The 12,471-nt window shown below is 47.1% G+C and overlaps 1 protein-coding gene across 1 annotated transcript in view; it reads right to left on the bottom strand.

Annotated features, from left to right (window-relative positions):
* Positions 1-12,471, bottom strand: part of ITGA9 (integrin subunit alpha 9) — a 399,146-nt gene that overhangs the window by 80,679 nt on the left and 305,996 nt on the right. Inside the window, exons 22-24 of the mRNA XM_060180609.1 lie at positions 11,654-11,733; positions 5,893-5,982; positions 3,365-3,473 (exon numbers count right to left, since the gene is read on the bottom strand). Of these exons, the coding sequence (XP_060036592.1) occupies positions 3,365-3,473; positions 5,893-5,982; positions 11,654-11,733 (279 nt within the window). The remainder of the gene's footprint in view (positions 1-3,364; positions 3,474-5,892; positions 5,983-11,653; positions 11,734-12,471) is intronic.

The following is a 12,471-nucleotide window of genomic DNA, read 5'->3' as shown; positions in this document are numbered from 1 at the left end:
AGGGAACTCTGATGAGATATAGAAACCAGACATAAGAGGAGCATTTCTGCCTTCTCCCCATCTGCATTTGCAGTGGTGTCTTTAATTATGCAGCCTGTTGAATAATAGCTTTTAAAGGGCAGAAAAATGACTTTATATGGTGGTGGGACTATGTTCTTTTTCACAAGTGAGGCTGCCACAGCAAGGAGAAGGAGAAAAAGCTTTATCCATTTCCTGACCCCCATCCCCTCCCACTCTCTTTACCTCCTGTTCATTATCACCGGCAACCTGGCCAGTGACCTTCCTGAAGTCGAGGGTCACAACACTGACTATTAAGCCAGCAAATGACTTGTTGGAGAGTCCCCGAGGAAACTGTCAGCTTTGCTAGCACAAAAGAATCCCTGTCTAATCAATGACACACCCTATCCATCTCACGGACAGTCATCTCCCTTAATCCTGAGCTAGATGCCATGTGCTTCCTCAGGCAGAGCATAGTCAAGAAGTTTATCTGAGGGTCATGCCAGTCACTCACTCTTGAGGGGCCCAGGTCTTCAGGCCTGTATTCTGTGTCAGGTCAGAAGTAAAGAAAAAAAAAAACTCTCTGCCTGAATACAAAACTTCAATCAACCTATAAAAATTCCTTCAGAGACATGACTTAACCACCTGTTTTCAGATTTTCCCTATCTCCCCACACCCCTTTTTTAGAGGCTGGTGCAAACATTTTTTTGTATCTTTGGTTTACTCTCTACCCTCTGCTTCTCATGGTCTATGTCATATGAACTCTTCCAAATAAACTTGACCATCTTCTGGATTATAAGACACCTGGAAAGCTATGAATAGATAAGAAATCAAAATTAATGTGATTTGGCTAAAATGAAACAGTTCCATCTGGTATTTATCTGTTTTATATCCAGCCCCCCCCTCACAAAAAATGCAATGGAGAAAAATTAATTATTGCTGTGAATCAATTCAGAATCACGGATATCTTACTCAACGGTAATTACTTTGAGGTGTCCAAAGCAATTTTGAAGCCCAATTCTCCTTGTAAATCTAGCACAGGAGGTGACGGACGGCTTAGTTGCCAGGGAGATGCAGCCTCTCTGATCTGGGGACATGTGGAATCTATCATGGGTCTGGAGGGCTCTGGCTTGGGAGAATGTTTTGGGAAGAGGAAGACCACTATGTTTTATGGCCTCCTTCTCTGGACCCTCACCTTGTCATTATCTGTCATCCTTTCGGTTCACCTGGAGTGGCCACAGGGAAAGGAAATAATAATTATTTGGCCACATCAGTGAATGGCAGACTGGGAAACCATCTTCAAGGGGAAGGGGAAGGTGGGCGTGGAGGCAGAGATCTCTGGCTGCCAGAACTGGAGAGAGGTGGGCTGCAGATTGCAGCGAATCACAGGTGAGGCCGTTCCTCTCGTTCTCTTTATTCCCAGCTCCTGTCCATGCTTGAACAGCCTGGACTCTAGCTCTGTCTTTCTGAACTCTGGCCCTACAGAGTGCCCTTCCCTGTGTGCACCTGTCACTTAAGGAGAATGGACTAGAGGTCCTTCCAGCATTATGTTCAAAGACTCTGGAGACTGATGAGGAGATGGCTCGGTGGCTAAAGTGCACCTTTTACCAAGTTCAGGGCCTGGAGTTTGAATCCCAGCTGACGTGGTGCCATGGTACCATGGACAGCGCCAAGCGAACTCCATGGACAGTGAAGTGCTTTGGTCTCTCTCTAGGCCCCTCCCTCCCCAAAATAGAGAATAAAAATTAGGTTGTGGAGGAGGCTTGGTAGCATTGTGCATACACAAGATCCTGGCTTCACTGTTTAGCACGAAGAAGACAAAACAAAAATTCTCACAATGAAGAATACCGGCCTGACATTGTGTTCTTTAGAACAGGTGCCTATAAACTATGGCCTACAGGCTATATTGAGTTTTCCCTCTCTCTCTCTCTCTCTCTCTCTCTCTCTCTGTGTGTGTGTGTGTGTTATTTTTTTCTTAAGAATGGCTTTCTATTTTCAAATGGTTTAAAAAAAAATCCAGAGGAAGAGTAACACTTCATGACACATGAAAATTATATGAAATTCCAATTTCAATGTCTACAATGCCAATTTTATTTCTACATTGCCTAGGGCTGCTTTGGGACCACACAGCAGAGCTGAATGGTTACTATAAAGACTGTATATTGGGGGCTGGGAAGACAGCAGAATAGTTATGTAAAAGACTTTTGTGCCTGAGGCTCTGAGGTCCCAGGTTCAATCCCCAGCACCACCATAAGCCAGAGCTGAGCTGTGCTCTGGCTTCTCTTTCTCTTTGTATCTCTTTCATATAAACAAACAAACAAATAAATAAAACATTTAAAAGACCAGGTGGTGGCGCACCTAGTTAAGAGCACACGATACTTTTTTAGTCACCAGCTTCCAGATGATATTATGTTGCCAACCCGATTTCCTTGGGTAGATGACCCCACCATGTGTCCTGGAGCCATGCCTCCCCCAGATCCTTGCCCCACTAGGGAAAGAAAGAGACAGGCTAGGAGTATGGATCGACCTGCCAATGCCCATGTTCAGCAGGGAAACAATTACAGAAGCTAGACCTCCCACCTTCTGCACCCCAAAATGATCCTGGGTCCATACTCCCAGAGGGATAAAGAATAGGAAAGCTATCAGGGGAAGGGATGGGATACAGAGTTCCGGTGGTGGGAACTGTGTGGAGATGTACCTCTCTTATCCTATGGTCTTGTCAGTATTTATATTTTATAAATAAAAATTTAAAAGGGGCACATATTACATTGTGGAAGAACCTGGGTTCAAGCTCCCGGTCCCCACTTGCAGGGGGAAAGCTTCACAAATGGTGAAGCAGGTCACTTCCTCCCAAGGGAGCTTACCTATGCTCGTACTACTTTGCTCTCAGCTAACCTGTGCTTCTGACAGGCTTCCACTGTGAGAGAAGTGGGCTCCTCACTGAGACTGTGTGGAGAACCTCAGGGAGAAGAGGACATGGGGAATCCTTGCGGCTGCCCTACTTGTAATGTGGAGGATGCTAGAGAGCAGACAGGGTGCCCATGGGCTATTTGGACAAAGATATTGCTAGCTCCCCCCATTCACCCTCCCAACCCCCTAACCCCCACCCAGAGGCCCTTTTGGGTAAAGCTAGTGCTCTTGCAGCCATCCTTTCAAGTGCTGAAAAGTAAAGGGTTCTACACAGTAGGGCACCAGGTAGGGAAGGGAGTGGTGAATTCTTGTGCAGGTGTGGGGAAAAAAAAAGCTATACACATGAATGTATTATACTACAGCCAACCAAGCTAGGAAGAGCCTGGGCCTCAGGAGACGCATCCTGTTGGCCTTTCCCTTGGCCCCAGTACCAGAGAGGATGTCTCAGGGTGATTACCTGAAGAGTGATGTTAAGGGGCTGGAAATGACACTCCAAATCCTCCAGCTGAATGAAGTTGGATGCCTCCACAGACTCTCCATACACAAAGGAGCTTGGAGATATGATTCTGAAGGAGGAAAGTGTGAGATGTGTCAAGTAACCCACCATCACTTCTGTCCCAAGAACCTAAATATCTGCCTCTAATTCAGAACCTGGGGCCTTCCTCTCTCTGCCATCAAATGCTTCCCTCCTAGAACTGCCATTTCTTCCTCCTGCCAGACCCAGACCTTCTAAAGAGGCATCTGGAGTAACAACTTCTCACCTAAGATCAAGTGAATAAAGTACATATACAAATGTACACAGGGCTTACTCTTCAAAAACAAGAAAGATGGGGGGGCTGGGCGGTGGCGCACCAGGTTAAGCGCACATGGCACGAAACGTAAGGGCCGGCATAAGGATCCTGGTTTGAGTCTGTGGCTCCCCACCTACAGGGGGGTCACTTCACAGATGGTGAAGCAGGTCTGCAGGTGTCTATCTTTCTCTCCCCTTCTCTGACTTCCCCTCCTCTCTTGATTTCTTTCTGTCCTATCTAACAACAACAGCAATGATAAACAACCAGGGCAACAAAAAGGAAAAAATAGCCTCCAGGAGCAGTGGATTTGTAGTGCAGGCACTGAGCCCCAGCAATAACCCTGGAGGCAATAAAATAAAATAAAAACACGAAGGATGTCATTTTGCTGTCAATTTTCTCTTAGATTGGACTACAAAAATACATGTACTTTTGTGTCACTTGAAAAACATGCTGTGGAGGGGGAAGATGATGACAAGCCTTTAAGAAATAAACGTAAGCGAACCCGTACATCTGGCATCCTTAATTGTGACAAATGCATTGTTTAAAATTTCAGCGTCAGATTACCAAAATTACTGGCAGTTAGGTGAGAGTTGAGTTGACTCAGGGACAGCATTTTCCTTCTAGTTTCCAGCTGTATGGGGGTCAAGTGGTGGCACACCCAGTTAAGCACACACAGTACCAATTTCCAACTGTAGCTATAAACAAGGTGACTCAAGTATCTGAGCTAAGTTCACAGGGATGCTCTCAGTGTTGCCCGTAGGAACAAATCCCAGATATGAGACAAATAAATCCTGACCAAGAATGGATTCCAGAAGCTGCTTGTGTAAACATAACAATCTAAGACTGCTGGTATCAAGTTGGAATGGAGGGCCACCCATCTACTTTCAACTTAAGTGTTTATTACTTTAGCAATGTAGTAAGGTTCCAGCATTATCAAATGGCCAAGAATTGATTCCTTTAAACTTGTCCTGTCTTGCAAGTTCCCAGAAAGATCAGAGGCTGGTCAGAGGTTTAACTGATGGCTTCATCAGGGGTTGTTAACACCTCACAGTGAGGTCCTGCTAGGGCTTGACAACAGGATCGAGTGTCTCTGTTTTTGTCCCCAATGACAGGGGCTTGCTTCGGGGCATTATCTTACGTACCTCTAAGGAGACAAACAAACTACATAATTAAAAATAGAGATATGAACAAGGGTGGATACATGTTAATTTGCAAATTTATTCCACCAGTGCCTCATGTCTAAAGAACGTGCAGGAAGGCCAAGAGACTTGCTCCTGGCACCCAGCAGAGTGTAAGCTATTACTGGGATGGCTGCTCCTGCAGCAGATTAGCATTTCTATCTCCTGCCAAGGTTTTGCAAACTGAAAGAAAAAAAGAGAGAGAGAGAGAAAGAGAAAGAAACTCTGAACCTCAAACAAGCTTAACTCACCTTTGGGGCAAGGGGTCAGTGGGCCTTCATTTGACTGAAACTAATTGTGCAAATCCTCTTCCCACTATAGAGGTGTTTGCCCTGCTTTCTGAACCCGGAAACAGCAAGTGAGTTCCCACTATTCTAGGCCTAGGTTTTGGCTGAAAACCCATCCAGGTTGTTTATGGGGCCCTCCAGACCACAGCCTGCTCTCTAATGGCAGAAGCACTGACGGGCTGCGGGCTTCCCCAGGGGGAATGGCGTCTCATGATGACCCTTCTCCGTCAGTCCCAGAGGGCTGTTGGGTAGAACTGCCTCTGGCTTTTGCACAAAGGATTAATTGTCATATGCAAAGCCAGTGCCTGTGCCTGTGAGGCTTTTGAGAAATAAGGATCTTCCTGAAGCCTGTTGGCAAGTCAGGGCAACAGGAACCTCTGACCCAGGTTTTAATTCCATGTTGCCTGCAGCTATCCTCTGGGGCTCTGGAGGTCTAGGCACCAGGAATCAATATGCATCGAACAGTGTCCAGAATGCTCAAAGAAATTAGGGAATTTGCACTTGGTATCAAATTCCTGTGTTACCTACAGGGTGGGTGGATAAAGAGTAGAGAACAGTGAGGGGTGTGTGCAGGAGACGCTGCAGATGAGGCCCTGTTCTGCTTTGGAAAGCTGGGAAGGAGAAGTGGCAGGGCCCACTCCTGGCTACACGTGCAAACACAGGAAGAACAGAGCTCTGTCATAGGACAGCCCTGTCTAGGCCACAGCACCCTGGGAACAGGCTACTCACCCAGTGATAGACGTGTCCACTTCATGCACCAGTGGCACCATCAGCGTGAGTGTGTTGTCGTGCAGGGATTCTGAGCGTTCCACGTTGCCACTGTGTGGGGAGAGGGGATTTGACACCTGTCAGCACTAGCTCCCAGGCAGCAGACTCCTCTGCTCCACATGCCTGCTCAATCTACATGGTCTCCTGACTGAATCATAGTGAGCCTCAGGTTTGATGCTGGTCCCCATGCAAAGTCACAGGGGACACCCTTGTCTCAGCTGTGTTACCCCTGTGAGCGTGTGCGTGCCAACAGTGTCCAGGGAGGTGACCCCCTAGACATACTAGTGGGAGACAAGGAAGGGAAAACAGGCAATAGAGCAGTGGGACCCAAGGGTCAGAGCTTCAGGCAAAATGACTTGGTTTCTGAGACTGGGAGACAGCTCACCTGGTAGAGCTCACACTTCACCGGGTGTAAAGACCTGGATTTGATCTCTTGGCCACTGCATGGGGGGGGGCAATATGCATGAGGGGAAATTTGACGAGTTGGAGAGCAGTACTGTGGTGATTCTCCTGTATCTCTTTTCCTGTTTCTATTTCAGACTGACAGGGAAAAAAGTAAAGAATCGCCTGCGAGCAGAGAAATCACGCAGACATGAAGTCTCAGTCAAAAGCTCCAGCAGCAAATAATAATAAAGGAAGAAGGAGGAGGAGGAGGAGAAGAGAAAGAAAAACAGGTCTTGGTTCTATCAGGGGACTCAGGGACACAGCTTGCAAGAGAGGTCTGGGTGCTGGGTCTCTAACCAGTGACTGGAGATTTGCTGCTGCCTGGCTGGGTGGGCATTAACTCCCTGACACCTACCCCTGACACACAGGTGGGTGGGTGGTGGTCTGAGAAAGGCTCAGGCAGAGTGGCAGGTGCCAGGAACTGCAAAGTTACTAGTGTGGGAAAGATGCTGACCAGCGCTCCATGGATGACTGGTCAGCAGGGTTACGGCGCTGAAGTGGGGTGGGGGGTGCCAAACCTTAGCAGTGATTTCCCATTCTGGGTGAGCCCACCCATCATCCGCGGACAGCCCAAGGGAAGGGTCTCCTAGCAGCTCCCACCACACTGCCTACAGTGTATCCACATAAGGGGGCCCCCACCCGCTTGGGAGGAGAACCAACAAGACAAGATCCTTCCAATCTCAAGCTGGCAAGGCAAATGCAAGGGAGCAGATGTTGCTGAGTGGGTATGGCCAGCCAGGCCCATGTCTCAGCAGAGTAACCCCAGGGGTGAGGGACTACCCGACTCTGGTATGTGAGCACCAGCTCAGCTACAGTCGCTGGCTTTCCCCCTTGGACCCGCTGCAAAGCAGAAAGCAGATTCCCACCAAGCCGGGCCAGTGTGACTTCCAGGCCAGGGGTATTCCACTGTCACTCCTCCTAGTCTGTGTGTGATGCCGGGTTTGGGAAGTGATGGGGGTGTGGAGAAAGAAGAGGAGAAAAAGAAAGGGAAGGAGAAAGACAGTCTCCCTTTACCACTTGATTGCATTTCTTTCTTAAGCAATTCTTATTTATGTATTGGATAGAGACAGAGAGAAATTGAGCGAGAAGGGGGAGGGAGAGAGAATAGAGAGACACCTGCAGCCCTGCTCCACTGATCTTTCTCCCTGCAGGTGGTGATGGAAGCTTGAACCTGAGTCCTTGAGTATTATCACTTGTGTACTCAACCAGCTGTACCACAACCCAGCCCACTATTTATTTATTTTTTAGAGAGACAGAAAGAAATGGAGGGAAAGGGGATAGAGAATGAGACAGGGACAGAGGCAGACAGAGAGAGACCTGCAACACTACTTGACCATTTGTGAAAGCTCCCCTACCCCTACCACACCCCTGGGAGGTAGGGACCTGGGGCTTGAACCCAGATCCTTGCACATGGTAACCTGTGTGCTCAACCAGGTGTGCCACCACCCAGCCCTTTGATTACATTTCAAAAAGAAGTCAAGGCAATGATTCATAGGAAGCAGCTGCTTTGGGCAAAGGCGTGGCTGTTGGGTGCAGGTTGCCGAACACACCTTCAGCTGGTTCCCCACACAGTGAATGAGAAATCCTGCTGAAAGGCAAGTGCATCCTCTGTGATCCATGACCCTGACCTCTCCTCCACCGTGCCAGGCTGGGCAGCCAGAGCTCCCACCTGCTCTCTGCTCTCTACCCCCACAGCCTTCCTCTCCCACCCAGCAAGGGCCAAAATGGCAGTGTGGCAACACAGTTCACATCCCGTCTTCCTGGCTCTCCTATTGTTCTGAAACAATGGTGCACAGCCACTCTGACCCTGGACTCCTCATCTGTCTCCCACACATGAGGTGACTGACTGACACCCACAACTCAGCTGGCAGGAGCGGGCCAGGTCAGATACCCACTCAGCTTCGCTTCCTTTCCCAGGGGACTATGAGAGCTGTGAAGTCACTGCCAGAGCAGACCAGTGGTGCCGCTCCGCTTCTGGGGCACCCACACTATCTACCCCCAGCATCTTGCCTGGTCTAAGCAACGGAGGTTTTTTTTTTTTTTTTTTTAATTTATAGTTCCCTCTCCCCACCCCACCCCATAACTTTTAGTATTTTACTTAGTCATCATGCTTGCTTACGTACATTTTAATTTTAAAACCAGAGCACTGTTAAAGCTCTGGTTTATGGTGGTGCTGGGGATTGAGCCTGGGACACCACAGCCTCAGGCATGGAAGTCTTTCTGCATAACCGTTATGCTCTACCAGTCCTGAGCAACTGACTCCTGCCATCATGCAAGGGTCACCCCTTGTCCTGGCTATTTGTCAGCTCAGGCCTGACAGTCACACCTGTCTTTGGTGAGTGCTAGGAACTGAGCGAAGCCACAAAGCTCTGATATCCAGGTCCGACATCAAAAGGCTTCCAGTGGCTGCCAGCGTGTGTGACTTGGGGTGCTTTGCTGGGGCTGCCGAGAGGAGAGCTCTTGAGAAACTGTTTAGTTTCAACTTTATGTCCTCCCAAAATCCACAAGTGAGCAAGAGCTCTTCAAAGGGTGGTGACGTGAAGAAAAAGGAAGGACTGAGATTTTAACTGTGGCTGTCAAGATAAGGAGGCTTAAGGATCTTCCCGTCACAGCAGGGAGTCAAGTGCTGTGGGTGCCCTCAGGGCCAGCAAGATCGTATTTTCGCTCAGTATTTGGCAAGAAATGAGTGCTTGGAATATGCTTGGAAATGAGTGCTTGGAATATGCCATATTATCTGTTTAGCAGATAATATGGCTTCCTTTACCTCTGGGTTTTAAAGAAGTAGAAGATTCTGGTATTTAATTGCTTAAGCTATCGATCCTCCCTGGATATTCCCTGGTGCTAAGCAGCAATAGTCATGGAGACAAGGAGTAAAACTTAGTATCTAACAATTCAGTACACATATTTACACTTTTTATGTAAATGTGTAGTGCTTGGCACTGTAGCAGCTGAATAATAGACGTTCAGCAGATATTTACTGAGTGGAAATGTGCCCAGCAGAGAGTAAGGGGCTGTAGACGGGATTCTCAGCCTTGACTTGTCATTACAACCACCTGATGGGGGGCCGGGAGGCGGTGCTCGCAGCTGAGCGCACACATTATCACGCACAAGGACTCAGTTTTGAGCCCCTGCTCCCTACCTGCAGGGGGTAGCTTCACAAGTGGTTAAGGGGGTCTGCAGGTGTCTATCTTTCTCTCTCCCTTTCTGTCTCCCCTCCCTTCTCAATTTCTCTCTTTCATATATATATATATATATATATATATATATATATATATATATGTGAAATGTGACATGCTGTGATCTTATTTTTAAGAGAACATTGTCCAAAATATATAGTTGACGCTAAAAATATAGAAAGCTTTAAAAGCAAACACATGCTATGGTGGTCACGGACTGAGGGGCTCCAACTTCACTCCCCAGGGAAAATTAATCTTACTTCTGTGAGGTTTAAATAACATTGAGACTGAGGAAGGCCTCAACCAAAAACATAATGAAAGGATAATGAGAGACAGAAATAAAGCTTTCTTGTGTCTGTTTCCCATGAGCACTGCCTCTGTCACTCTTGTGCTGTATTTATTGGAGGCTGACTAGGACTTTGCAGACACCCCACAGCTAGAGATGAAGACCCCAAGGACAAAGCCATTGGAAATGGGAATGGTGAACGGTGGACTTCACACACTCAGGACTAGAAGAACCTTGCAATTTGGATATACTTGATAGATTTTTTTTTTCCCAGAAACTCAGAAATCATTCAGATGATTAAGTATGACAGGATGTTAAGATACAAATTTTGGCTGAGGCATAATAGATGCCAAAATCCAGAGAAAAGCAGTAGACTAGGATTTATGGAGTCTGGTGGCAAAAGTCCAAGATATAAGTCAAGGATATATAGTAGTGAGAAAGGAGAATTGGACAGAACTGTGGTGTGTGTGTGTGGGTGGGTGGGGGTAGATGCCAGTCTAGGAAATCAAACTTTGGGGGTTCTTGCTTGGAAACTGTGATCTATGCCTAGGAAAAAGAAGAGGAAGGGTTCCTTTCTGTTGACAGAGAGAGAGAGAGAGAGAGAGAGAGAGGAGCCTCAAGTATCATTTGATTTTTCAAACACCGCTGAGGCAAAGAATATAGATTAAGGTCTCTTTAAAAGGGCCAGTTTGGTCCCTGTCTTGGAGGGGACAGCTTCAGCAGGATGTAAAGGTGTCTCTTATTGCCCAGATCCTGAAATTGAAGAGGGGGCTGATGGGAGTGTAGGTGGGACCCCTGGCAGTCAAAGGGCTTCTCTAAAGGGAGAGGGTGGGATTTGAATAATGCACAGCCCAGGGAGGTGCACCTGATAATAGCACCTGATAAGTAAGGCCTATCCTCATTCACTTATACCTTGTCATTCACCCCTGTTGTGAGTCTGACGGCCCGAAACTAATCTGAAGAACTGAAGGAAGGTCCAGTAAAAGCATTACTGGAGGGAGACCTAATTCCTTCTCCAGCAGCCTTGGCCAAGGGGAGCAAGCCTTAACATTAAATCAAGCTTTGATATTTTATAGGACAGAAGAGTTTCTGGATTGGTGAATGCTCTTGAGACTTGTTTATTTTTTCTTTGGTTGCTGTGTGTGCTCTTTTTCTTAGGGGAGATTAATGGTTCACAGTAAATACAATTGGCACATGCGTAAAATTTTCTGCAAAACACTCTCACCTCCATTCTAGGTCCTCTTCCACCACTGTGCACCAGGACCTGGACCTCCCCTCCTCCCAGAGTTCTTTTTTGGTACAACCCACCAAACCCAGTCCAAATTCTGCTTTATATTTCCCTTTCTGTTCTTATTTCTCAATGTCTGTCCATGAGTGAAATCATCCCATATTCATCTTTCTCTTTCTTTGACTGCAGGACTTTGAATTATTCAAGAATGAGAGGGCACAAAACGTTATCTCCCATGCCCTCCACTTCGGGAAACAAATGGAAGAGGAGGAACGAGTGGACCACAGGAGCTTGGTCTGGACTCCCCAACTCTCTGGGCCCATCTATCTCTTCAGCTGCAGAACTTTTATCTGGGAGTAAATGATTCCTACACCCTCACAGCTCCGTCTCATCTAGCAGCTCTGTAAGCTGAACCAGACACTCACCTTGCCTGGGAAAGACAATGCCACTCAGCAGTTTGGGACAACACCACTGGATAACCCTATCTTTCACCTCAGCACCCTGGGCAATACCAAGACATGACCAGTGCGTATCCACCTTGGCTGAGTCAGGCTTGTATCTTTGAGAAGACAGTTAAATCCCTCTTACCTCTGAGCTGTAATGATGAAGCTAAGAACTTCCTCCTCTCCAGACAGGTGGCTTGTATCAAAGATCACGCTGAATTCATACTGGGGAGAGAGAAAGTGACAGTGGGCACTGGTTGGCATTCCCAATTAAAACTGCTCCGTGACTCCTTTTGTACTCAAGACCCCTGGAAGCTTTATACACAGCTTTCTGCCTCAGGCCAGAGACAACACTTTAACAATAAAAGCAAGTCCAGTGCATATTCTGGAGAGAGAAACATGGCTGTCCTTCCCAGGAAATGAGGGTCTTTTAGGAAGTGGCAGGCTTCTTCTCTTAAACCAGGACGTCCTAAGCGTCACTCTCATCCCACCTTGTCATTTTTTGTACATCTGCACATTACACCACCTATTGTACTTCATTTCATTATCCCATGATTCCTGTTTGTGGACAGAACTGGAAGAGTTTGGAAAAGTTAACAGCTCTCTCATCTTTTGAGTCACTGTTGCCTTGTGCTCTGTCCATGTTCACCCAAGTAGTGTCCTAAGTCACCTATCATCTTCTCAGCAACCCCCACCCCAACCCCAATGGTCTGTAGCCTGTGATCTGGGCAACAGTGTCCCCAGCCAATGTTTTTCACCATACAGATTCAGGGAATGTGTGAGGGGTAGGGATTAGAGTACCAGAGGCTGTACCATAAATTATGTGATTATGTGAATCTTGATCAAAAATAAGAGGCTGGCCAGAATGATTCTTCAATTTCATCAAGCTCTGAAAGTCTAGACATAGTTCATGTACTAAGTATTTGGATTCCTTTGTGTCTGGTTCTAGGCAATGGTCTAACC

Source organism: Erinaceus europaeus, chromosome 21 (genome assembly GCF_950295315.1).
Source record: "Erinaceus europaeus chromosome 21, mEriEur2.1, whole genome shotgun sequence".
NCBI lineage: Eukaryota > Metazoa > Chordata > Mammalia > Eulipotyphla > Erinaceidae > Erinaceus > Erinaceus europaeus.
This window is presented reverse-complemented; position numbering and strand designations above follow the sequence as displayed.